This window comes from Cricetulus griseus, chromosome 5, assembly GCF_003668045.3.
Source record: "Cricetulus griseus strain 17A/GY chromosome 5, alternate assembly CriGri-PICRH-1.0, whole genome shotgun sequence".
NCBI lineage: Eukaryota > Metazoa > Chordata > Mammalia > Rodentia > Cricetidae > Cricetulus > Cricetulus griseus.
This window is the reverse complement of record NC_048598.1, coordinates 95760869-95784285: the sequence shown is the minus strand read 5'-3', so window position 1 is coordinate 95784285 and position 23417 is coordinate 95760869. Positions and strand designations below refer to the sequence as shown.

General features: G+C 39.1%; 1 protein-coding gene across 1 annotated transcript in view; it reads right to left on the bottom strand.

Annotated features, from left to right (window-relative positions):
- Nucleotides 1-3501: 3501 nt before the first annotated feature.
- LOC100765579 (adhesion G protein-coupled receptor E4) overlaps nucleotides 3502-23417 on the bottom strand; it is a 34106-nt gene continuing 14190 nt past the window's right edge. The window contains exons 6-15 of the mRNA XM_035445843.1: nucleotides 23174-23309; nucleotides 22091-22192; nucleotides 21392-21573; nucleotides 17171-17338; nucleotides 14871-15074; nucleotides 10482-10717; nucleotides 9950-10016; nucleotides 8816-8907; nucleotides 6669-6849; nucleotides 3502-3636 (exon numbers count right to left, since the gene is read on the bottom strand). Of these exons, the coding sequence (XP_035301734.1) occupies nucleotides 3502-3636; nucleotides 6669-6849; nucleotides 8816-8907; nucleotides 9950-10016; nucleotides 10482-10717; nucleotides 14871-15074; nucleotides 17171-17338; nucleotides 21392-21573; nucleotides 22091-22192; nucleotides 23174-23309 (1503 nt within the window). The remainder of the gene's footprint in view (nucleotides 3637-6668; nucleotides 6850-8815; nucleotides 8908-9949; nucleotides 10017-10481; nucleotides 10718-14870; nucleotides 15075-17170; nucleotides 17339-21391; nucleotides 21574-22090; nucleotides 22193-23173; nucleotides 23310-23417) is intronic.

Below are 23417 nucleotides of genomic sequence, written 5' to 3'. Positions count from 1 at the left end.
AGAAAATTAACTAGGACACCTAGTAACCATAGGATCACAAATGTTATCTCAGCGTATTCACCATTAAACATCACAGAGACACCTGTCTGAGCATGCTCAGTGTTCCATATTCACTATAACTGAGATACAGAATCTACAGAAATACTTACTGTCAGATAAATAATAAAAATATGGCTTACACACACATGGAGTATTATAGAGCCACAAAAATTCTCCCATATTTTTTTAAAAAAAGGGAGAGGCTGGAGAGATGGTTCAGCAGTTAAGCAAAAGATGCTCTCCAGAGAACTCGTTTTATTTCTTATATATACCACATGGTGTTTCATAACTGCCTGTAACTCCAGTTCCAATGCATCTGATGCCCTCTTCTGACCTTTGTGGATACCAGATACGTAGACAAAACCACCAATTTACATAAAATAAATTAATGATTTTTTTTTCTTTTTTGAGTCAGGGTTTCCCTAAGTCCTGGATGTTCTATAACTCGCTCTGCAGAATAGACTGGCCTTGAACTCATAGAGATCCACCTGCCTCTGCCTCCCAACTCCTGGGATTAAAGGAACGCACCACCACTGCCTGGTGATTTGTTTAGTAAAATAAAACATGGGTGAGATGGAAGACATTAATTTCAGTGAAATGTACTATATATGCAGAGATTAACACAAGATAAAGAAAAATGTGTATTTGAATGTGGGATGCCAGTTAACAATTAATATAGAATAGGAACAGCTGGAGCAAGAGACACATTATTAAATAAATGTAGTATTTGACTTAAAAATGTTACCTGAATGACCACAGTGAACATTACCTTTATTAACAATTGATCTGCTTATTAGGAAGAAAACAAAGTGAAAGTTGGGGAAGTAACTGAGGAGTAACTAGAGAGAGGAAGAGTTTGTTTTGGTTCATGGTTCAGAGCATAGTGCATTACAGGATGAAAGGGATGGCGGAGGACCAGTTCCATGTACGGCAGTGGGAAGTGATTCTCACATCTGGGAAGGTCAGGAACCAGGAAAAGGGGATTGTTCACTCACAGATACTTCTCTTTTTCTATTTTAACTCAAGCTAATACCCCATCCCAAAAGAAGCTGTCACCTATGTGCAGTGCTACCCAATTATATTTCTTTAGATACCCTCATGCACAGAATAACCAGATAGAAATCATTTGGGTGATCTTAAGTCCAGGTAAGTTGACAATGATTATTAACCAGAAAATGAGAAAGGAAATAAAGGCATGGAGAGGTGAGAAGAGAAGGAAGGGTAAGGAAGGCAAGAAAAAGGAGGGTAGGGAAAGGAAGGGCAGAGGAGAGGAGGGCAGGGAAAGTACAGTCTCCTTGCAGAACAGTGCATGTTTCTCTGACCTGTCTGTCCTTATGGATCTCACTAGCCTTTTGAATCAATTTTGGCACCTTTTACAGACTTTCTTTAATAGAGGAATGAAACACACCCATTGTTTTTATTTTTATTTTTGAATGCTGCATATTTTCCTTCCCCTTCAAGGGAACCATTATATTTACTTGTCTTTTGTGCATGCTGAATTGATTGTGCGTGCGTGCGTGCGTGCGTGCGTGCGTGCGTGCGTGTGTGTGTGTGTGTGTGTGTGTTTGTGTGGTCATGTGTGTGAGCACAACTGACCACATCTCTGTCTTCCACATGGAGGTCAGTGAACAGCCTCAGGTGTCACTTGTGGCCTCCTACCTTGTTTGAAACAGATTCTCTTGTTTGCTGCTGTGTCTATCAAATAGTGCCCCTGCATGTCTGGACATACTCTTGTCTCTATCTCCCATCTTGATACATTAGCACTGGGACTAAAGATTGAGTTACAACATCAGCTTTACATGGACTCTTGAGATGTGAGTACAATCTCCAGTTTGTGCATAACAAGTGCTTCGTTTACTCACTAAGCCATCTTCCCAGCCCTCTCCCCTCAAATAGATCATCATCCATATTAACAGATCCATGGGCACAGCATCCAACCATGGCCACAATGATGACAGGTGAGGTCAGCAACATGATTCTCAGCACTCAAGAGTCTGTGGCTTCTCAATAAACTCCTCAGTCTAATAAGGTTCTCTGAATATACAAAATGGCAATGGATAATTTTATCATGCACCACCTTGATGTCATATATATATATATATATATATATATATATATATGTGTGTGTGTGTGTGTGTGTGTGTGTGTGTGTGTGTGTGTGTGTGTACATATGTATATATACATGGAGATTCATTGTGTTACTTTGAAATATGGGAAAAACTTTATGGGAAATATATGGTACAAGCATAAGGCAAGCAAGAGAAGGTGGTAAAAACTGATAAATAACTACACAGCAAGAGGCAGAGTGATTAAATTTCAAGTGTGTGCATTTAAACACTCAAGTGTTTGTGTAGGTACATGTGGACATGGATATACACACAAATGGAGGCCACAGGACATCTTCAACAGTCATTTTTTTAGATTCCATTTATTTTTGACAGGATCTGTAACTGTCAAGGGCTCACCTATTCATCTAGATCAGATGCTCAGAAAGCTCAAGGGATCCTTTGTTTCTATCTGCTCAGTGCTGAGAATACAGACATGCACATCAGGCCTTGCTTTTTTCCTGTAGGTGCCAGAGATAGAAACTTGTCCTCATGTTTTCAGGGAAAACACTACACTGAATGTACTGCCTCCCAAACCTCCAATTGCACAGTTCTTAGTGACTTTGAGTACGGTAGAGAGGTGGGTCTGAGTGTGACTCTTCCTGCACAGCAAGTTAGCACAAAATAAGAACTCAATTCTACGGCTCATAAGAGAACCAATGATCCAGAAACAAGAACCATCTTTAGAAGTGTCCCATTTTTATAGGCTAGATTTCTCAGAGGATCATAGTACTTGGGAAAATCTTGATTCACAGAGTCTGTAGACAAACTCACACATCACAGGGACTGAGATGGTCATATAAGAAACCAACATATAGGGAGTCATGTGAATTCATTTCTCATTTGGAGTGAAGGGCATAGCAGAAGGTGGTCTGGACCTCAGAAAGGAGAAGGGAGATGAGTTTTATGTGTCTTTTCTCAAGGTTGGAAAGTGCAAAGGCAAAGGGTAACAAATCTCTCAATTCTCAACTGCACTACGAAACTCAATGGTATCACTGATCTTACCAGAGACTGCGGCATCCTGTGCTGTTTACAGATTTTTCATTAGTAATGCCTAATGAGCACAAACTTGTGTCTTATGTGAATATTCATGATAGTGAACAGAAAAAATGATAGAAGAGAATGAGAGAGGGATGATGAATAGAGGAAGGAATATTGAAGTTTAAAGAGATGTGAGTGGGGTAGAGAGAGAAGACAAGCTCAAGAAAAGAATTAATGAAGGAGGAAGGCTAGAAGAAATTAGAGAATGAAGGAAAGAATTTGGGTGCCAAATTTAGAAACTGTGACTGTATACTGTAGGCCATATTTTAAATTTCTGTCTTCGAGGAACAGAGAGGAAATTTGTTCGCATGAGAAATCATATCAGGCCATATCGACTCTTGGGAGTTGAGCTTACCATTTTGGTGTGGGTGGTGGAATAAGACATCTCAGTGCTTTCAATTTCAGCACTTTTCTGCATCTTATGAAACCACTTTTTATATTCCATTCGCACCTGAAAGTTCAAAAGAATAATTAGAAGTATGGTTCGTACCCAGAACTTGGTTCAAGAAAATGGAATCTATCTAATATGGGATACAAAAGACACAAATAGCAAATCATGTTCTCATTCTCTATCACTCTTTATATATATATATATATATATATATATATATATATATATATATGCATATATATATATTTGACTATATCTGAGCTTATGAATTTTGTTTAAATTCAGTTTCTTCCATTATAAAAAAAGTAATCTATGTTAAATACCAAAAGGACTTGATGATGTTGCTAGTGGTGATAGTGATGCTGATGATTATAATGAAAATGGTGGTGATTAGTGTAATTGTGTAATTGTGATACTACTGAATGTGATGGTAGTGATGGTGATAATGAAGATAAGGATAGTCGTGATGCTGATAATGATAACCATGATAATGCTGATGATAAGAAAGATAATGCTAATGATCAGAATAGTCCCATTAGGATTGATAAAGATTAATATGATGATTATGTGATACAGTCACAGTGACCAAAGTGGTAGTGATGATGATGATGATGATGATGATATTAGTGATACTGATGATGGTAGTATATATGATGGTGATCATCATAATAACTATGGTGGTGTTAATGATGACTGGTGACAATGGTGGTGAGAATGGCGTGATACATACGATGATTATGATAACTATGGTGGTGGTAATAAGTATGACAAAGGACGTATTAATGACAGTAGTGACAAGAGTCTCAATGTTGATGGTAGCGATAATGGCGGTGGTGATGGTGGTGAGAATGATAACAATAATGAAGAAGAAGGTTATGATAATATAGTGATGATAAGATGACTGTGATGATGAATGTGACAGTGATGATACTGAGAAGGACAGTGATAGGATGATGATGGTGGTGGTGGTGAAGATGAAAAGGCAGAGGAAGACGAGAGTGATGATGGTGGCCAAAATTTACCGAACGATAGATGTAAGTGAGTCGCTTAATAAGCAACATTAACTTTCACATGAACTCAATAGAAAAATATCCATTTTTAATCTCTAATTCGGGTGATACAATCTAAATCCTACGACAGTAATATTTAGCAGTATACGTGAAAGGGCACCATACAATTCCATAATCTGCCTTTAAAAAATCATTGTCGTATTAAAAATATAACTTGAGAACCTGCATAAGACCAAACTAGACTCCCTTAATATAGGTGACAATGGTGCGACTGGGACAATATATGAGGCCACTAGCAGTGGCTCCAAGATCTAACACTGATGCACAAACTGACTTACTGGAACCTATTCTATATGGAGAAATACCTTGTTCAGCCTAGTCACAGGGGTGTGTGTGTGGGGGGGTGGAGAGGTGCCTTGGTCCTGCCTCAATGAGATGATGGGACAGATTAATAGACTTCCTAGGAGAGACCTTACAGTCTCTGTGGAGCAGATGGGAGGTAGAGGGGGGAATGGGGGAGAGGAGGGAGGGGGAACTTGGATTGGAATGTAAAAATAAATTAATAAAAAATTAAAATAAAAAACATAGTGAGTCCTTTATAATTAGCAAGCCTGCCAAGAGCAGACTAGCCCTTCAGAAAAAAAATCTCTTGGAAGAGAATCAGGGCAAGGTAAGGATTTTCAAAGTTAAAAGGCTGTAATCATATCACACCAGTTGCAGGCCAAGGGGCTGTTTTACAACAGAAAAGAAAGAAGAGCCCCTTGATCTGTAAAACATCACACAACATTGTATCTCCAAGGAAAACTTTTATTTACCCATGATCCTCTCCCAGCAGGGAAGAAGGAACCATTTGATCTGTAAAATACTTTATAAGAATCTTTTGGGGGCTGGAGAGATGGCTCAGAGGTTAAGAGCACCGACTGCTCTTCCAGAGGTCCCGAGTTCAATTCCAGCAACCACATGGTGGCTCACAACCATCCGTTATGATATCTGGTGCCCTCTGCTGGTGTGCAGATATACATGGAAGCAGAATGTTGTATATATAATAAATAGATAAAATCTTTTTAAAAAAGACCTTTTTTCAGAAGGGAGAAACTTTTAAGAACAAGACTCCAGAGGGGAGGAGATCATGGTCAAAGTAACTTAACCTTTCCTAAGCCATTTCACTGTGAGGGAGGAGTACCAAACACAGAGGAGGCACAAAGTGATGGGAGAAGAACTAATGAACTACTATAATGATAGTCCATTTGTATTAGCACTTTAACTGTTGGTATTTATATCCAACAGCAAAGAAACGAACAACAAAAAGTTCACCAAGGATTGTTGTAAATAGAAATTAAAGTATAATTATAGTGACATTCACAATAAACAACTTGTGCTACTGGATTATATTGTACTGAATTACAGAATCCTAACCCTTCAAAGTAAGACTTTGTAACACTTCCAGATGATAAAGTAGACTCAGAGAGAACAGGAATCCTCCTGAGGTCACAAAACAAACTACTAAATGGAAGAACCGAGGGTGAGGTGGATTGTGCCAAATGTCCTAGTGTCATTCTATATAATACTAATCACAACCCATCACCTCCCTGGTGAATTCAAATTTGATCATGAAGTTTGCTTTGTGTAATCCAAAGAGTGCAGAAATGATGACACCTGTAACAACTATGTATAAGCTTTAAGATCTAAAGTGTGGTTTACATATAATCTCCTCATTTTATACAAGACAAATAATATCCCACACTATGTCCATAATGCTAGGCTAAATCACTGTCAAGTGAAGACTTTTACATTTCACCAAGACTAATTCAACCAAGGGACAATTATATACCATGTACAAGAAAGAAATCTTAAGTTTTTAAGCCACTGAGTTTGAAAACTTGGTAAGAAAGTGCTATTTTTTTTAAATGCAGAATAGTCGATCTCGTCTTGACATTCCTTTAAGACACATGCTTAAATGCCAACTAAATACAAGATACAACGTGTGAAATATCTAGGCAAAAATTAAAACTATTTTAAATAATGAGCAACTGGTCTAATAGAATTTTGCTGCTAGGTTGGTAAGAAATGAGACAGCCTTACCTGGCGATTAAGCAGACAGTGTACCACAAATATCAAAACCCCCTGCAGGACATTGATGATGGTAAATAGATAGGCAATGATCAATCTAACTGTCTTCCCGAATTCAAAGACCATAAATAAGCCAATGCCCCAAGAACATCCCAATACAAATAGCTGAACAATGGCTTTAAATGTCATGACCCTAGAAGAAAACAATGACAAGAAAGTTAAATACTGCTCATCAGGCTTTCACTACATGTTAAGTTGGCATTGGTGGAAACCATATTTTTATGTGTTATGTTAGTATTTTGGAAATATTTTTGCTTATTAAAAAATGTATCTCTCCTGTCTGCAAGATGCACTGGAGTAATGGTGGTGCAGAACTTGTGGGAGTGACCAACAAATGACTAGTCCAACTTGAGGGCCATACCACAAGAGTGAGCCCACACTTGACATTCCATGGATGGCCAGGAATCAGAGGCAGGATAGCCCAGAGACCCCTGATAGAAACAAATATGAGTGGCAAAAACAATAGTAAATGAAGTGATTCCTAATGGTATTCTGCTATTCTCATAAATTGCTGCCTAGCCCAATTGTCATCATTGGGGCATTATGCAGCAACTGATGAGAGCAGATACAGAGGCCCACAGCCAAACACTAAGTGGAGCCAGGAAAACCCTGCACAAATGGGGGAGGGAGAACTGTAGGAGCCAGAAGCATAGAAGATACCATGAGAACATGGCCCACAGAATCAACTGTGCGGAGCTCATAGGGGCTCTTAGAGATTCAAGCAACAAACACAGACCCTGTATGGGTCTGAGCTAGGTTCTCTGTATATGCCTTACGGTTGTATAGCTTGGTGTTCTTTCAGGAGTCCCCAAAGTGGGAGTGAATTGTCTCTAACCCTTTCACTTGCTCTTGGGACCCTTTCCCTCCTAATGGGCTGTCTTATCCAGCTTTGATATGAGGGTTTGTGCCTAGTCTTATTGTAGCTTGTTAAGCCATGTTCAGTGTAAGACACTGGAAGGCCTGCTCTTTTATTTTGGAAGAGAAATGGATCTGGGGAGAAGGGATGTGGGGAGGGACTGGAAGGAGTGGCAGGAGGGGAAACTTCAGTCAGGACGTAATGTATGAAAAAATAAAAGAAAAAAATCTATAGTAGCTCACACTTGAGGAATTTGGTGCTATTTAAGATGTTGAAACTGTTAGTGTCTATGGGGGCTTTTGATTTAGACTGCATTGATTTTTCATTATGAGATGGCTGTGAGCCTGAGGACAAGGAGTAGAATGTAATGGTTTAAAAGTGAAGTGTTTGGGTTTCAATTTAATTAGGGGTGCAGTGTGATACATCAATTGTCTAGTGAGTAGGGAATAAAATCACCTAAATGGCCTGCTTCTGTACACACCAGTGAAGGACTATTTCAATTAAGGTTGACCTCTAGGAATATCTTGATTACAGAAATTGAGGAAGGAATTCGTGCCCAGTGTGGGCAGTAGCATTTGACTGCACTGGGATGGTGCTCTGTCCAGAAAGGGATCTGTATATGTGAATGCATTCAGTACCATCTTCTTTCGATTTGAGGATGAAGTAGTGCCAGGTACTTCAAGATCTACTTGCCTTGACCTTCCTATGACCGTGAGGTAAAATAGATACTGTCTACCTTAATATGAATTGGCCAAAATTTAAACAATAAAAATGTCTTAGAATACAATTGAAGGAGTACACTAGTTTGTCTGAAATGTAGAATTTTCTTATTCTTCTATTCATTGTCCATGATTATGACCAGGGGGTGGGCATGTAGAATTTTTCTACATTTTTCTACATTGAAAAATGTTTTGGTGTTTTGTTTTTTGGTTTTTTTGAGACAGGGTTTCTCTGTGTAGCTTTGGAGCCTATCCTGGCACTCGCTCTGGAGACCAGGCTGGCCTCGAACTCACAGAGATCAGCCTGCCTCTGCCTCCCTAGTGCTGGGATTAAAGGCATGCGCCACCAACACACGGCTGTTCTGGTGTTTTGCAGGTTGGTCTGGGTATGGAAGCCAGGGCTTCATACATACTAACCAAGAATTCTATCTAGGAACCAGAGCCAGACCCATTACCATATATTCCATCAAGGTTTCTCTCCTAGAAAATGTTGCATTGGGAAGAATGGATTCTGTAATTCATACTTGGTATCCTGAAGAGTAGAAACTTCTTTATTGAGGGAAGAAAGCTTGCTTCTCAAAATCCACATAGTCTGAAAGTAGAACACCAGGTTTATCTGTGGGAATGGCATGAGAAAATGCATTAGAGTTTTCCTTTAGGATCTTTTCTTCCTATAATACAACTTTGGTTGGATCTGAGATTCATTCTCCAAACAATTCAGGCTCCATAAGGATTCCATGGACATTCTCTGACTTATTGTGCACAGCAAATAATATATGTCTAGTTGCCCTAATTTCTTGTTTAGTTTCCTGTATAATTTTTGTTCAAATTAGGACATTTTGAAAGTAGAAAAGCTACTATTACTGACCTAGGCAAAAAGTATTAATACGTTTCTCGAAAATAGAAAAACATCTTGTACAGAGCAGATGGATATTCCCTCAATATGTTCTGAATGCACAAAACAACTAATGAATCTAGAACTTTAAAAACAATCCATGGTGGGCTGCTATGTTATATATTTTAAATTGTAATAGAGTAACCTGAAATAATGTAAGAGATGATGGATGGGGAGAGGTACTGGGGAATGCTGTTTTCTCTGTATGACGCGCTTAGTGTACTCATGAACTCACAGCCATTGTGGTTATGCACACAAGACCCACACAAGATCAAGAGAGTAAAAATTCCAGCACGGGAGAAGAAGGAACTCTTGAGGTTCACCCCAACTAAGGAATTAGTGATCTTGATAGCTATAATAGGAAAAAGGGACTCAATATTCCTTTTTGTATGTAGCCATTGACATGCTAGGCTCCACACCCATGCACATACAGGCTATATTAGTTTGACTTAGTTGCATATGTTAGAAAAAAGAGGAGGATGTACAGTTGGAAGGAGAATTGGAGTGAAGAAATAGGGGGTAAATTGAACCATAGTTCCTTGCATACTTCAGTAAAATTCTCAACAACATACTTGAAAAATCAGCTAAAGGAAGATGAGCAAACGAGGGGCAGCTGAATGATGACAATATATTCAGGAACAAGTACCTTTCAGACTGAGCTCTGGTTCCACATCTTCACCTTAGTTCCACTTTAACAGAAAACAAGTGCATTCTATTTTTGGCCAACTGAGTGTAGACACATCCACCAATAATAGTCACCTACCAGGATAATGGCTGCCACTGGCCCCAAGAAGCTCCAGATGAATGCTCTATGAAGGCTGAGCCAGCAGCTGTGGATAGGAGATAAGAATTAGCTGTGTCTCTCACAATAGGAGTTGAACACAAGCCCCCAGTGTATGATCTAAGACTGTGCAGAACCATTATTTCCAAGCTGGATTTCAGCTTCTTATCTGACACAAGATAGGTGCACAGAGCATCAGCTTTCCCAAGCCTAAAGTAGGAAGTGATCAAATATTGGGAAAGATTAAATGACTGGAGAAGCAATGGGGAATTTAAAACTCAGTAGCTATGGATGAACAACTTTTCATATTATAACTAAAATAAATGTTAACTCAGCCAAAAACAGCAAAACAAGAAACTGAGAACCAACACTGTTGGGATTTGCCAAAGACAGTAATATGCAGTCAGGTTGGTTTGAAGACCAATATAAAAAACAGAAGGTTAGTTGTCCAATGAAAAATTTGATGTTGAAGTTACATTTATACATTTCCACCTTGCACATACACTATGCTTACTGGGTATGTGTTCCATAATTTTCATGGCCGGTTATCGCAGACACGGTGACAATAAAAGCAGGGATTCCGTAGCCTACAGGATACATGAACCTCTTCTTAAATCTTCCTGAGCTGCTGTAGTTGGCCACTTTGAGATTCCTCACAGTGAGAAAAAGGTGTAGTCCTTCCAGAAACATCCACATGAAGGAAGCCAAGTAGAGGTAGTGCAACATTCCGGCAATGAGGGAGCATAGTATCTAGGTGGGAGAAAAGAGAGTGGGGGTAGAGGCAGGGTAGAGAGTGGGGGTAGAGGCAGGGTAGAGAGTGGGGGTAGAGGCAGGGTAGAGAGTGGGGGTAGAGGCAGGGTAGAGAGTGGTAGGTAGAGAGTGGGGGTAGAGTAGAGAGTGGGTAGATGCAGGGTAGAGAGTGGGGGTAGATGCAGGGTAGAGAGTGGGGGTAGATTCAGGGTAGAGAGTGGGGGTAGAGGCAGGGTAGAGAGTGGGGGTAGAGGCAGGGTAGAGAGTGTGGGGTAGATGCAGGGTAGAGAGTGGGGGTAGAGGCAGGGTAGAGAGTGGGGGTAGAGGCAGGGTGTACCTTATTCGATTCTTAGTACCAACTACTCACTGTTTGTTGGCCTGGGATCTCAACAGAATTCTGTAACAACTTTCTGAGAGAAAATGGACATTGAGGGAGCCCCTTCTTGTCATTGAAATTTACTTGCCACATTAATCAATAACCAGGTCATAAAATGTCAAAGAGTGGATACTCTCAGAGCACACTCAAATTGTTAATGCTCAAGGGTTTACAGATCCATACTCCATTGTCCTTGAACTCCAAAAGGACCTGTATGACATGTGCTCTCTGCTGCCCCCTGGAGGTTTTCAGGGGAATCTACCTGCAATTGTTTATGCTAGGCACTTTATTTTTATTTATTTTTATTATTTTATTTATTTCCCATTTTCTAATTAAATTAGAAACAAGATTGTTTTACATGTTAATCCCAGTTCCCTCTCTCTCCCCTCCTCCCCCCACCACTAACACCCTACCGATCCCATACCCTTTCTGCTCCCCAGGGAAGGTGAGGCCTTCCATGGGGGATCTTTAGAGTCTGTCATATCCTTTGGGATAGGGCCTAGGCCCTCCCCTGTGTGTCTAGGCTGAGAGTATCTCTCTATGTGGAATGGGCTCCGAAAGTCCATTCCTATGCTAGGGATAAGTACTGATCCACTACAAGAGGCCCCATAGATTTCTGAGGCCTCCTCACTGACACCCACATTCAGGGGGTCGGAATCAGTCCCATGCTGGTTTCCAAGCTATCAGTTTGGGGCCATGAGCTCCCTCTTGTTCAGGTCAACTGTTTCTGTGGGTTTTGCCAGCCTGGTCTTGACCCCTTTGCTCATCACTCCTCCCTCTCTGCAACTGGGTTCCAGTTCAGTTCAGTGTTTGGCTGTGGGTGTCTGCTTTTACTTCCATCAGCTGTTGGATGAAGGCTCTAGAATGACATATAAGTCAGTCATCAATCTCATTATCAGGGGAGGGCATTTAAAGTAGCCTCTCCACTGTTGCTTAGATTGTTCATTGGTGTCATCCTTGTGGATAGTTGCTAAGCACATTTTTGAAAACAGCCATTTGTGACTTCCTTTCCATCTTGCTTTTGTGTTCCTTCCTAGCTGAATGTGTCTCATATAAAAAACAAAAATAAAATATGTTCTTTAACTCTTTGTTGTGGTATCTGTGTTTAGAGAAAATGATGATGAGCACCCAGAGAACAATATTCACTGTTTATTAGTACTGTATAATATGATAAATGTTCTCTCAAGGTGAGATTTCATTACTTTCAGCATATGGACACCCAAACTTACACATCAAAATACGATGATAATACAAATAAATATTAGGATATTGAGTTTTTAAATATATGTCTTCTTGTGGTCACAAACACTTTGCAGCTGGTACTATAACATTATTTCCCTGGTCACTCTACGAAATCAGATCCTAATATCAAAAATTGGCAAATATCATTTACAAAAGGAAACATAGCCTCCTTTTAGGGGAGAATATTAACAAAATGTATAAAGGTAGTAAATTAAAATAACACATAAGAAACAAAACATTTCTTTAATAAGGATATTTCATATTTACCATGAAAGTGGAGACAGAGTTTTTACTTATTTTGTTTCATTTTTATCTAATATTTTGCTTTCTGTGTTTTCCTAATATTTGTGTATATTTGTTTTGGGGGTTGGTTGTTTTTGCAGAGTCTTAAACATGTGAGGTAACTTCTCTATCAGTTTGCATCGTACCCACCCTTCAGAAACAGCTAAGGGTAGATTTAAAGTATTCTGGACACACAAGATGATAGTCTTTAGATAGAATGCATATGTTAATTAGCTTGATCTATTCATTCAGTGATGCAAAGCACCGTACTGAAGACCAAATTTTTTTCTAATAGATAAATATTCCTAGCTTCCTCTAGCAGCTAAAAATCAAAACTCAAAGGGCCACTTTTGGGAAGACTTCCTTTGTTTTTTTTTAATTTAAATTCTTTAATTACTACTCATATTTATATATATGAGTAATATATATATATATATATATATATATATATATATATATCCCCATGCCCTCACCCTCCCATCCTCCCATGTTCCCCACCAACCTCCCCAACCCACCCCCCCAAATCCTCCCCAAGGATAGTAAAGCCCTCCACTGGGGACCTTCAAAGTCTGATAAGACTTCCTTTGTTACATCAGCCTGTGACAGAAGAGCAGAGACATTTAGAAGGAAACCCTTGTCCTTCTTTACAAAAATCACTCACAACATCAAAAACGAAGTATTGATGAGTCCTAAGCCCAGTGTAGCAATCCCTTCTTGACAAGCCCACCACTTTTCTGTATTTTTATTTATTTATTTTGAGCTAGAGTCTCACTATGTTGCCAGAGCTGGCCTCTGACTCACAATCCTCTTAAAGCTTCCCAAGTGACTGACTACAGAAACAATGCATTATTATTGTAATGGATGCCTACTAACTGAACACAGTCCTCTGGCATGTTATAACACTTCAATATGTGTACACAGCATGGGATGATCAAGTTAGTGTCATTGACATATTTATCATCCAGACATATACCGTTTCTTTGTGCTGGTGCTAGAAATATTAAAATGCATTGTTGCTGGCTAATTTGAAGAATTCACTTAATTATTGCCAGTTTTCTGCTATATTATTGGGACCCATCCTTATCATCATTATATTTGAGGTTAACTCATCAACAAGTTCAAACCCATGACCCATAACTACCATAAAGCGCATATTTCATGTTATAAAATATTCTAAAAAATACATTGTGTACACAATCAGTATGGACAAATTTGTCCACAAAAATGATTCAATATTATTTCGCTGCATTATCAATGTGAGAAGTCACTTCAACAAGTCCAAACAGCAACAAGGATAAAAAGATAAAAATCACCTTCAAAGCATAGTATCAAATTGACTGTCAATCACTTCAAGCCTCTAATCATACTCCTGATTCTGGAGTCTGGTAGGTAGGGAAAGAACTTCCCAGCCAAAAACAACATCACCCAGCATGCCCTGTAGTTTGATGGGACCAAGTGGCAGGACTCTAACAATTAAAGTATGAAAAGTAGTTGTATGCACTCCTGGTTTGATTCATATGAACTTCCCTCTTACAGTATATTGTATTTTTACCATTTCCATTGGCCCTAAAGGTGACTTTTAAGCTATGTATAGATGTTAACAGAGGTATCTTTAGCATGTTGGTGAAAAATGGGCATACCTCAAATGTATGTGTTTACCTCTATTAACAGATATTCTGAAACTTAGTTGTGGCTTGGGCGATGACTCAGTAAGTAAGAGCACTTGCTTTGCAAACATGAGGACATGAGTTCTAATTCCAAACAACCACATAAAAGTTGGACATGTCTGTGCGTGCCTGGTGCCTACAACCCCAGCACTATGGGGTTGGGGAGGCAGGTATATCTGAAAAGCTCTCTTGTCATCCACCCTAGCCAAAATGGCAAGCTCTTGATTCAATGAGAGACCATGCCTCAAGTCAGTAAGGAGGACACAGTAGACACCTGAAACCTTTCTCTGGCTGCTACATTCATAACCATAACTGCTCACACCCGTACAGTCCTGTCCATGCACTACACATAGATAACTCACACACCAAGAACATCGTCAGGTAACATTACTGTTAGGAATGTTCTCAGTTCCAAAATGGCCAAATACACAAACTCCTCCAATTCTACACAGAAAAGGAGCTGAAAATTTCATCCTGCATTTCTTCCTAACATCTCTGCAGATAAACCTCTCCCTCTTCAAACTTTCTCAGGACAAGATGACTATGATTGATTAGGACAATGAAGTAACTTGATTCGGTCACCAACCTTAGGCTCAGTTCTGTTGATGCCTGTGAGGAAGAGGAGATCGGCCAGGAAGAGGCAAATGGAGAGCTGCAGGTGGAGTGTAGTGCTGATGTTCTGGATGGGCCGGCACAAGAGAAAGGTGACAGCCGCCAGGAATAGGCACAAGAGAGAAAGACTCAGTCCCACATAGGTGATCACAGAGAGTGCAGAAAGCACAGAGTCCTCCTATAAGCCACAGAAGAATATTTCAGCGTCTCCATGTCTATACAACAGTTATCATGCACATTAACACTAGGAAGCCTGGGAGCTTGCCATGGCTTGTTATCTGTTGTACCACCAATGTTGAGATTAGTGCTTAGCACACAGTATTCAGTTGATAAATATTAACTAAATGAAACATGCATGTGAAAGTACACAGCATGATGGGCATTGAATAGTAAAATATTAATAAACGGGCTAAAGTGAAATGGGGGAGTGAAAATTTAAATTACAGACTAAAAATCACAAGTCTTAAACATTCTACAAGGCTGACTTGCTGACTGAAACCTGCGACGGGGGAAAGTTGGAGCATTGCAGGATGTCAATAACATTATTATAGTTGTCATTAGCCCTGTGGTATCATCTACTACCACCTGTGTGTTACCTAGTATCCTTATGTATATTCTGTAGATCCTTTTGAAATGCACAAGGAGACTCCTAACTTCCATTAACCCAAAGGCTCAAAATGTCATCAGCATCGAGGCTGTGCCAGCTTTCCCAACTTCCTGTGGTCCACCAATTTGATGTCCCACAATTGTGTTTGAATTGACTTTATCCATTATTTTATTTGTTCTCTTACTATAAAAACATGGTATTTGGAGTAATCAGGACCTGTTTCACTGGGTCATTGTCATTGATATTTATTCCTTAAATAAATATTTTTTATTTCTTATGAAAAGGCAGCTTTGGTGATTTTGTTATTTGATGTGGAGAGGAAGACATTAGGTGAGTTTCCTTCAATTTAAATAACCTGAGACATAGTTGACCTCTGGAAATTCGAGGGAGCCATGATGAATCTTTGATAATAGCCAGTTGACTTAGTTTGGTTCAACCAGGGAAAATTTCGGTATAACTATTTTGGAAGTGCAGTAATGCGTCCAATTCCAGATCCCCTTGGCCCTACCACTTTGGGGTCTGCCAACCTCACTTCCCAACATTTGAAGGTTTTCCTTGATATGTTGTGCTTACTCCAGACACACAGAAGACTCAGAATTTCCTCAGCTTTGCTTAACCCATCTACCTGATGTTTCCACCACTGTGTTTTTAAAAATGACTTGAGTCATGATTTTGTTTTTCTATTACTATAAAATCTTCAGGAAATGGTACCACTGGACACAGCTGAAATAAAATTACTGAAGAAATATCCTTCAGTTATAATAACTCTGAATTGTGTGTTCTGAACTGATTTGAAGCATTTTCCAGGAGTGCTATAAGCCCTCTATACCCAAAGTGGTAATTAACTCATAAATACTGTTTGCATTGCCACCCATACTGTTCCCATTTTATCTCCACAATCCACTACCATTATTTCTTGAGAGTTTGTTTAAAAATTCTATCAGGGGAGTCAAGCTACCCATGCACTTTGTGGGGGTTCAAAAGGAAAATGTCCCCATCAGTTTGTGTATTTCAACATTGCTTCTCCAGTTGGTGGTGCACTTTGGGGAGGTTACAGAGCCTGTAGGAGGTACAATGTCTCCAAAAAGTATATGTCTCTCTAGGAAGGTATTGAGGGTTTATAACTGTGCCCCATTCATTCCCCCTACCTTTTTTCTTTCTCTGCTTCCTGTCTGTGGACAAAATATGATTGCTCATCTTCCTACTTCTGCTGTGATGCCACACATTTTGTGCCATGATGGATGCCATGCCTTGGAATCGGACAGCAAAATGTACCTTATTCTTTAAATTGACTTCAGTCACAGTATTTTACACAGTATTTTAGTAAAGTAACTAACATTTGAGAAAAAACATGGCTCTCCTCTTTCATGGATGGTCACCATCTTAGACCAAGCATGTAGCTTCAAGAGGGATGTACATGGAAGAGTCAGGTGGAGAAGCAAGGAAGACATATTCTTAGCCAGTCAGTTCAGTTCATTAAACCCTGGGCAATCAATCTTTCAACAGGACATCAGTGAGATAACAGAGGTGGCAACAAAACCACACTCATTTTTTTTCATGGGTGTTTCTTGGTATCATCTCTCAACAAACCTACAGTCAATTAACTTTTATAGACATATATTAAAGTGAAAATCACTTTCATAGTTGAGACCTGCAAGACTTGATACCTCGAGGGATAGAGCCATGAGCACAGCAAAGCTGGACAGGTGGAAACACTTGCAGGTGGTGTAGGAGTCATTGGTGTGCATGTGAGAGCAGCCCTTAGTGGACCAGCTGCCCCCTTCCTCTGATCCTTCCCAATGGACACAGATATGCTCTGCTCTTGGGTCAATGGGCTGCAAAGACAACAGTAGGAAGGGACATTTCTTTAAAATAATTCCAACTTTTGTTTATCTTTAATTAAGATATGTGACAATGGCTTGCATGTGCAATTTAATAATTTCCGTTCTAATTTTCCCTCTAATCTTTCTCAGTCCTTACGTTTCCTGATCCCCCTGTCTTTGCTACACTTCTACATTGTAACTTATTTTCTTAGATTAACACAACACACAATGGATTAAGAAAACACATGGGGGGATATTTCACATCCTCTCATCTCATGTAAGTTTTGTTTCATCATTTATTCTGTCTCTCTGTGCATATCTCAGTGCCCTGTGCATTGACTTAGAACTGACTTACCATTTTCTTGTCATTGATGAAATGAATGATGGGTAGTTGTGAGAGATCAGTGCTTGAAGAGAGATGTCAAGTGTCTTTTTACAGTCCACCTTTCTGCTCCAGGAAAAGGCCAGTCCCTCTTTCCCACCTCTGACTCTCAGTATGCTCAACAGTTTCCATGGCCCTATTGTCTAGTTAGGTTTTGATAATAGTTTCCCTTTGTGTAAGTATACAGGTGACTTACCACTTCATTCCCAGCTTTAAGGAGGGGCCATTCGCAGAGAAAAATATACATGTTTAAGTTGCAGGGTGTACCCATAGAAGTATGCAGTATAAAAGGAATACTAGAGCTGTACTGGCTGATTTTGCATGTTAACTTGACACAGCTGGAATCATCACAGAGTAAAGATCTTCAGTTGAGGAAATTCCTCCAAGATACTCAGCTGTAATGCATTTTATCAATTAGTGATCAATGGGGGAGGGCCCATCCTATAATGGGTAGTGCCATTCCTGGGGTGGTAGTCCTGGGTTCTGTAAGAAAGCCAGCCAAACAAGCCATATGGATGCAAACCAGTAAGTGTCACTCATCCACGGCCTCTGAATCAACTCCTGTCCCCAGGATCTTGTCCTGTTTGAGTTCCTATCCTGACTTCCTTCAATGATGAGGAGTCCTGTGGAAGTGTAAGTCAAATTTTGCCATACCAATTGAAACCCCAAGATAAGAACTAAGCTAATAAGCATATCCATCACCCCCCAATTTAACTTTAGTGATGATCTTGGAGATACATTCTACTTGAAATATATGTATGCAACAGAAGCAATTAAAGAAAAAGAGACCAGGAATATGAGAGAGAGAAATGGTGGAATATATGAGAGAGTGTTGGAGGGAGGAAAGAGGAGGGAAATGAGGTAGTTATATTTTAATGGAAAAATGGCAAAGAATATGTATTACACCAATTTCTTCTGGGTGGAAGCATTCCTTCCTTGAGATTCAGGAAGTGTTCAATTCAGCTATGCTCGCCACTATACCACCAATGCCCGCTAAGTGTGCAATTCAGAAGTCTCGAGCAATTCCTGATTCACAAAGTCCCATTCTTCCTTAAAGTTATAAAAGCTGTGAGAACAGCTGAGGAAAGGAAACTCTAATCTTTAGAGCTGCCAACAAGACAAGTAAAGATCTCATGGCTTCCAGGTTCCTTGAGTCCTCACCCATGCTGGGCTGGTCCTTCTGGCAAGGAACCTGTCTTTTAGATATATGTGCTCCTTTGAGTAGCCACTCACCCTTACCTAACAATTTCATTGCTTCACTAAATTGGAATTTGGTGGCATGGTTACTTTGCTCTATTGTGGGTTCCATATCTGGGGTGAATAGATATTTATACTTCTCTCTCCAGGAAATGTGTCCCACAACAGAAAGACAAAAATACATTAACTTGGGGGGAGAATGTAATCTTCATACATTATATAAATGTATGAAATGTCATTTAACCTATTATTATGTATAACTAATTTCTATTAATAAAAACTTTTAATCATCTCAATATTCACTCATAGTCTTGCTGTGACACATTAAGTCTCCAAAATGTTATAACTTAAAGTTTGATTTTGTAGCCATATTTCACAAAACTCACCTCCTAGTAGGCTCTATTATACAGAAACTGTTTAGATTTCCAGTGTGAGTGAGATTATAAAGGGTTTATTGGACTTAACCTTCAGGTTGAGGCACTGAAAGGCAAGATTATTTTCTTTTCTGTTTTTTATTACTATTTTTGCTTTTAGAATTATCTCATAATCATAACATTTCCCCTGTGTTGATTACATCTTTAATTTACTAAAATCCAAGCACTTGGGACATATATATTAGGGTTTTTCTTGGTTGTATTATTTAAGGTCTGAGGACCCACCCTAAATCCATTTCATTTGAGGTCAGAAGACACCCTCCTAAATTTTAGCTACACCTTCTTATTGGAGCCCACATAAAAAGGACATGGAAGAAGGAAGGTACTGTCTTTTTACCCTCACTCTCTCTGGAAAGTTCACCTGTCCTGATGCTGATGCATAACTTCACTGGTGTTGGAATATAACTTCTTCAGGACCACAACATAGACTGAAGACTAGCAGCTCTCTAGGACATCCCTTGGACTTCATCACCAAACGGGGATTGCTCAGACATCTGGTCTCATGGCCTGAACACTAATTGAACAACTACTGAATCCTTAGACTTTCTGTCATCCTGTCATTCATTTCTGTTCTTTTTGTTTTGTTTTGAGACAGGGTTTCTCTATGTAGCTTTGGAGCCTATCCTGGCATGTGCTCTGGAGACCAGGATAGCCTCGAACTCATAGAGATCCACCTGCCTCTGCCTCCAGAGTGCTGGGATTAAAGGCATGTGCCACCAATGCCTGGCCCATTTCTGTTCTTTTTAAAGAACTCTGACTACTATGTCCTCTTTCCCTTTCCTCCCTTCAAACATTCCCACGTATGCTTGCTTGCTCTCTTTCAAATTCCTGGCCTTCTTTTTTCATTAATCATTGTTACATCATATATATATATATATAATATATAATATATATATATATATATTTTCCTAAACACAACCTGCTCAGTCTATGTAATGTTACTTGTATGGTTATCTTCAGACCTGACCATTTGACATTGTATAACCCAAAGCAAAATGACATTTTATTATATTTTCATATTTTATTTACATACCCTGCCATGAATGGATGTGAGTATCCTCCCACCCAAGTCTTGACTATGGTGACTAATGTTACTGGAATTATTGAAATGCAGTCTCTTTCCAAAACCTTGGTTTTCCTTCTTTGGATGTACGCAATAGGAAGATTGATGAATTCCATTACAGTTTCTTTCTCATTTTTGATAGGTTCTATATTGTTTTCCTTAATGTCTATATATTCCCAACTACGTTGTGCAATGATACCCTATTTTCTACATTCCCATAATACACACACTTGAAATTTTAAAAATTGTGTAACTTATATTGAATGTCCTCTATATTCTATATATGTGTGAAGTGTATTCTTATTAGTTGTCCCCTGACCCTCTTTAATCTCCCTCACAGCCCCACTGATCCTAGCTTTCCATAATTCTTTTTCCAATATTAATGTCTTTTATGACATTAATAATGTCTTTTGCTTTGTTTCAATTGCCACTGAATTTAAATGGGACCATCTGTGTGACCAAAGGCTTTGAAGTACCCATTTGAACCTAAGGGTAAGTGAAAACATTGTCTTCTTTGATCAAATCCTTTCACAGTTGAAGATGGTGGCCTGTGTCCCCCTTTCTGAACCATGGTTGATTGATTGTTGATATGAAAATACAGATAATAACAGTAATGAAGTTATAAAGGATTGAAGTTTCTAAACTTTTTGTAATTTCTCTTATTTTTCAATGATCACAGTTAGATCTCATCCCTTCTAGAAATTTGATTAGACCATCTGCCTCTTCAGACATTTCACAGAAGGGACGCTATCTCAGCACTGAAGAGAAGTTACTGCTCTTACAGAGGACCCAAATTCCATACCCAGCATCCACATTGTGCTGCATAACTGTCTGGAAGTCTAGATATAAGATATCTGATACTCTTTTTGTCTTCTGTGGGCACTATTTGCTCTTGTGCACAGATGTCCATGCAGGCAGAACACTCATGTGCATGCAATAAATCTAAACTTTAAAATTGTTTTTAAAGATCATTTTGAGGGTAGGCTCACCTGAGTATTTTGTAAAGTTAGGAGTACAGGTTCAGAGAGGACTGGTTTGACTTCTGAATGAATGGCGCCACTCACAATAAGAGAGTTCAACTTTACTTCCTGAATCCCTTCCTTATTAAAAAAGGATCCATTTAGATACTTCCCAAGGGACTGATATGCAATAAGAGCAACTGCAGTCTCATCTGAGGAAAAAAATGGAAATCATACTTGAGATTTGATACACAAATGTCTTACATGTGGGCTGTGAAGTAAACTTCATGTTTTTAGTAAAATGGGCATCCATTAAATTGCACATATGCAGTGTTATGCATGGAATTTCATATATATACACACACACACATATATATATATATATTAAACACACACACAGAGAGACAGGGAGAGAGGGAGAGGGGGAGAGGACACTCGGACACTATGTGCTGGCTAGTATTATGTCAACTTGACACAAGCCACAGTAATTGAAAAGAAGGGAGCCTCCATAAGAGGTTAGTGAAAATGCCTCCATAAGAGGTTAGTGTCTGCTGCAAATTATGCTGTCCTTGTAAGAGTCCCTTAACTTTGTCTCTGGATGTGTCTAATCAGTAGTCAATGAAGATCTTTTCTACCCACTGTTAGAGTCCCTCTACCTTGGAAACTGTGAGTATACGGCCCTTGACCCAGTCACTTAGAAGGAGAAAATGCTAATCTTATACATATCACCTCCACTCTTGTTTCCTTTGAGAGCACTATCACAGTCGATCTTCATCGTGTTATTTCCAGCTTCCAGAAGAATCATACTGTTGCACCTCTTGGTTTCATACACTGAAAGTAATGACAAAGTGAGTTCTTCCACACTTATAGCAATAGTGATGATGATGATGATATTTTCTGGGGATTTCCTATATTCGGAAGTCTGATTTTATATACTTTTCACCAATATGGGAAAGTTGGAATTACTAGGAGGATTCATCTACTAGTCATTAATCCTTTGATTGTGAAATGTTTCCTGATAAGGCCTACATGCTGAAGGCTTTGTCCTCAGTTGGTAGTTATTGAGAGGTGATTGACTGGATATTGAGATTTAACTTAATCAGGTCCTTTATTTGACAGAAAAATAGGGGCTAGAGGAATACATAAATACTAGCACATATAATAAGCTGTATTGCAAAGAGGATTGAACATTCTTCCCCTTCTGAGCATTTTTTTTTTAAAAAACATGCACTATACATACCTGGGACAAGTAGGGGTTGTGTAAACACCCTACAATATATCATGGGCCTCATTACTTAGGGCTTTGAGGGTTCTTTTTGGGGCCTCCAGCATCATCAGTTTATTTATATATAACTGGATTCACAGATTAATGGTATTTTTGTAAAGTTCTAGATACTAGTGGTTAGGTTGGAGAAGATAAGCCACTGTGAGTTTGCATTTGAAATGTACAGCTTGTCCCTTGTTCTTTCTGCTTTCTGCTCAGCATTCTGTAGATCCATGATTTCTGTCTCAGTGCATATGGATCCATTGGCTTTGACAATGAAAATCTGTGACCTAACCACATCTAAGCCCTGTCAGGTAACCCTTTCATGACAGAAGTGGATTTGCTCAGGTATTCTGTCATAGTTATGAAATGTTATTAGTTCGTCCTTAATTCTCCCATGTGTGTGGAGAATGCTACTCTTGTGGTAGTTTCATAAACTGAGCCTTCCATTCCAGGAAATAACAGATTCTATTCTTTATAGGCTGTGAATATATCCAGGACCCAATTCTTTTTATTGTGCTATAATAAGTCAATTTGATATTTCTTACCTATACCCAGTGAAGAATTTTCACCCTTTGTTGGCGCAGCTGAGTTTTCATTCAATACATGGAGTTCCACTTGGTGAAGTACTCTGGTAGCTTTTTTTGCAAAGTTCTTTTTGGATTCATGTCCACTCCAATATCCCTTTCAAAAAATATAGCTAATTATATGGATTCTTATCAAAACTTAAGGAAGAAGGAATGTGGCTAAGTTTTTCTTAGAAGCTAACAACATTAACCTTTGTGCTATGGG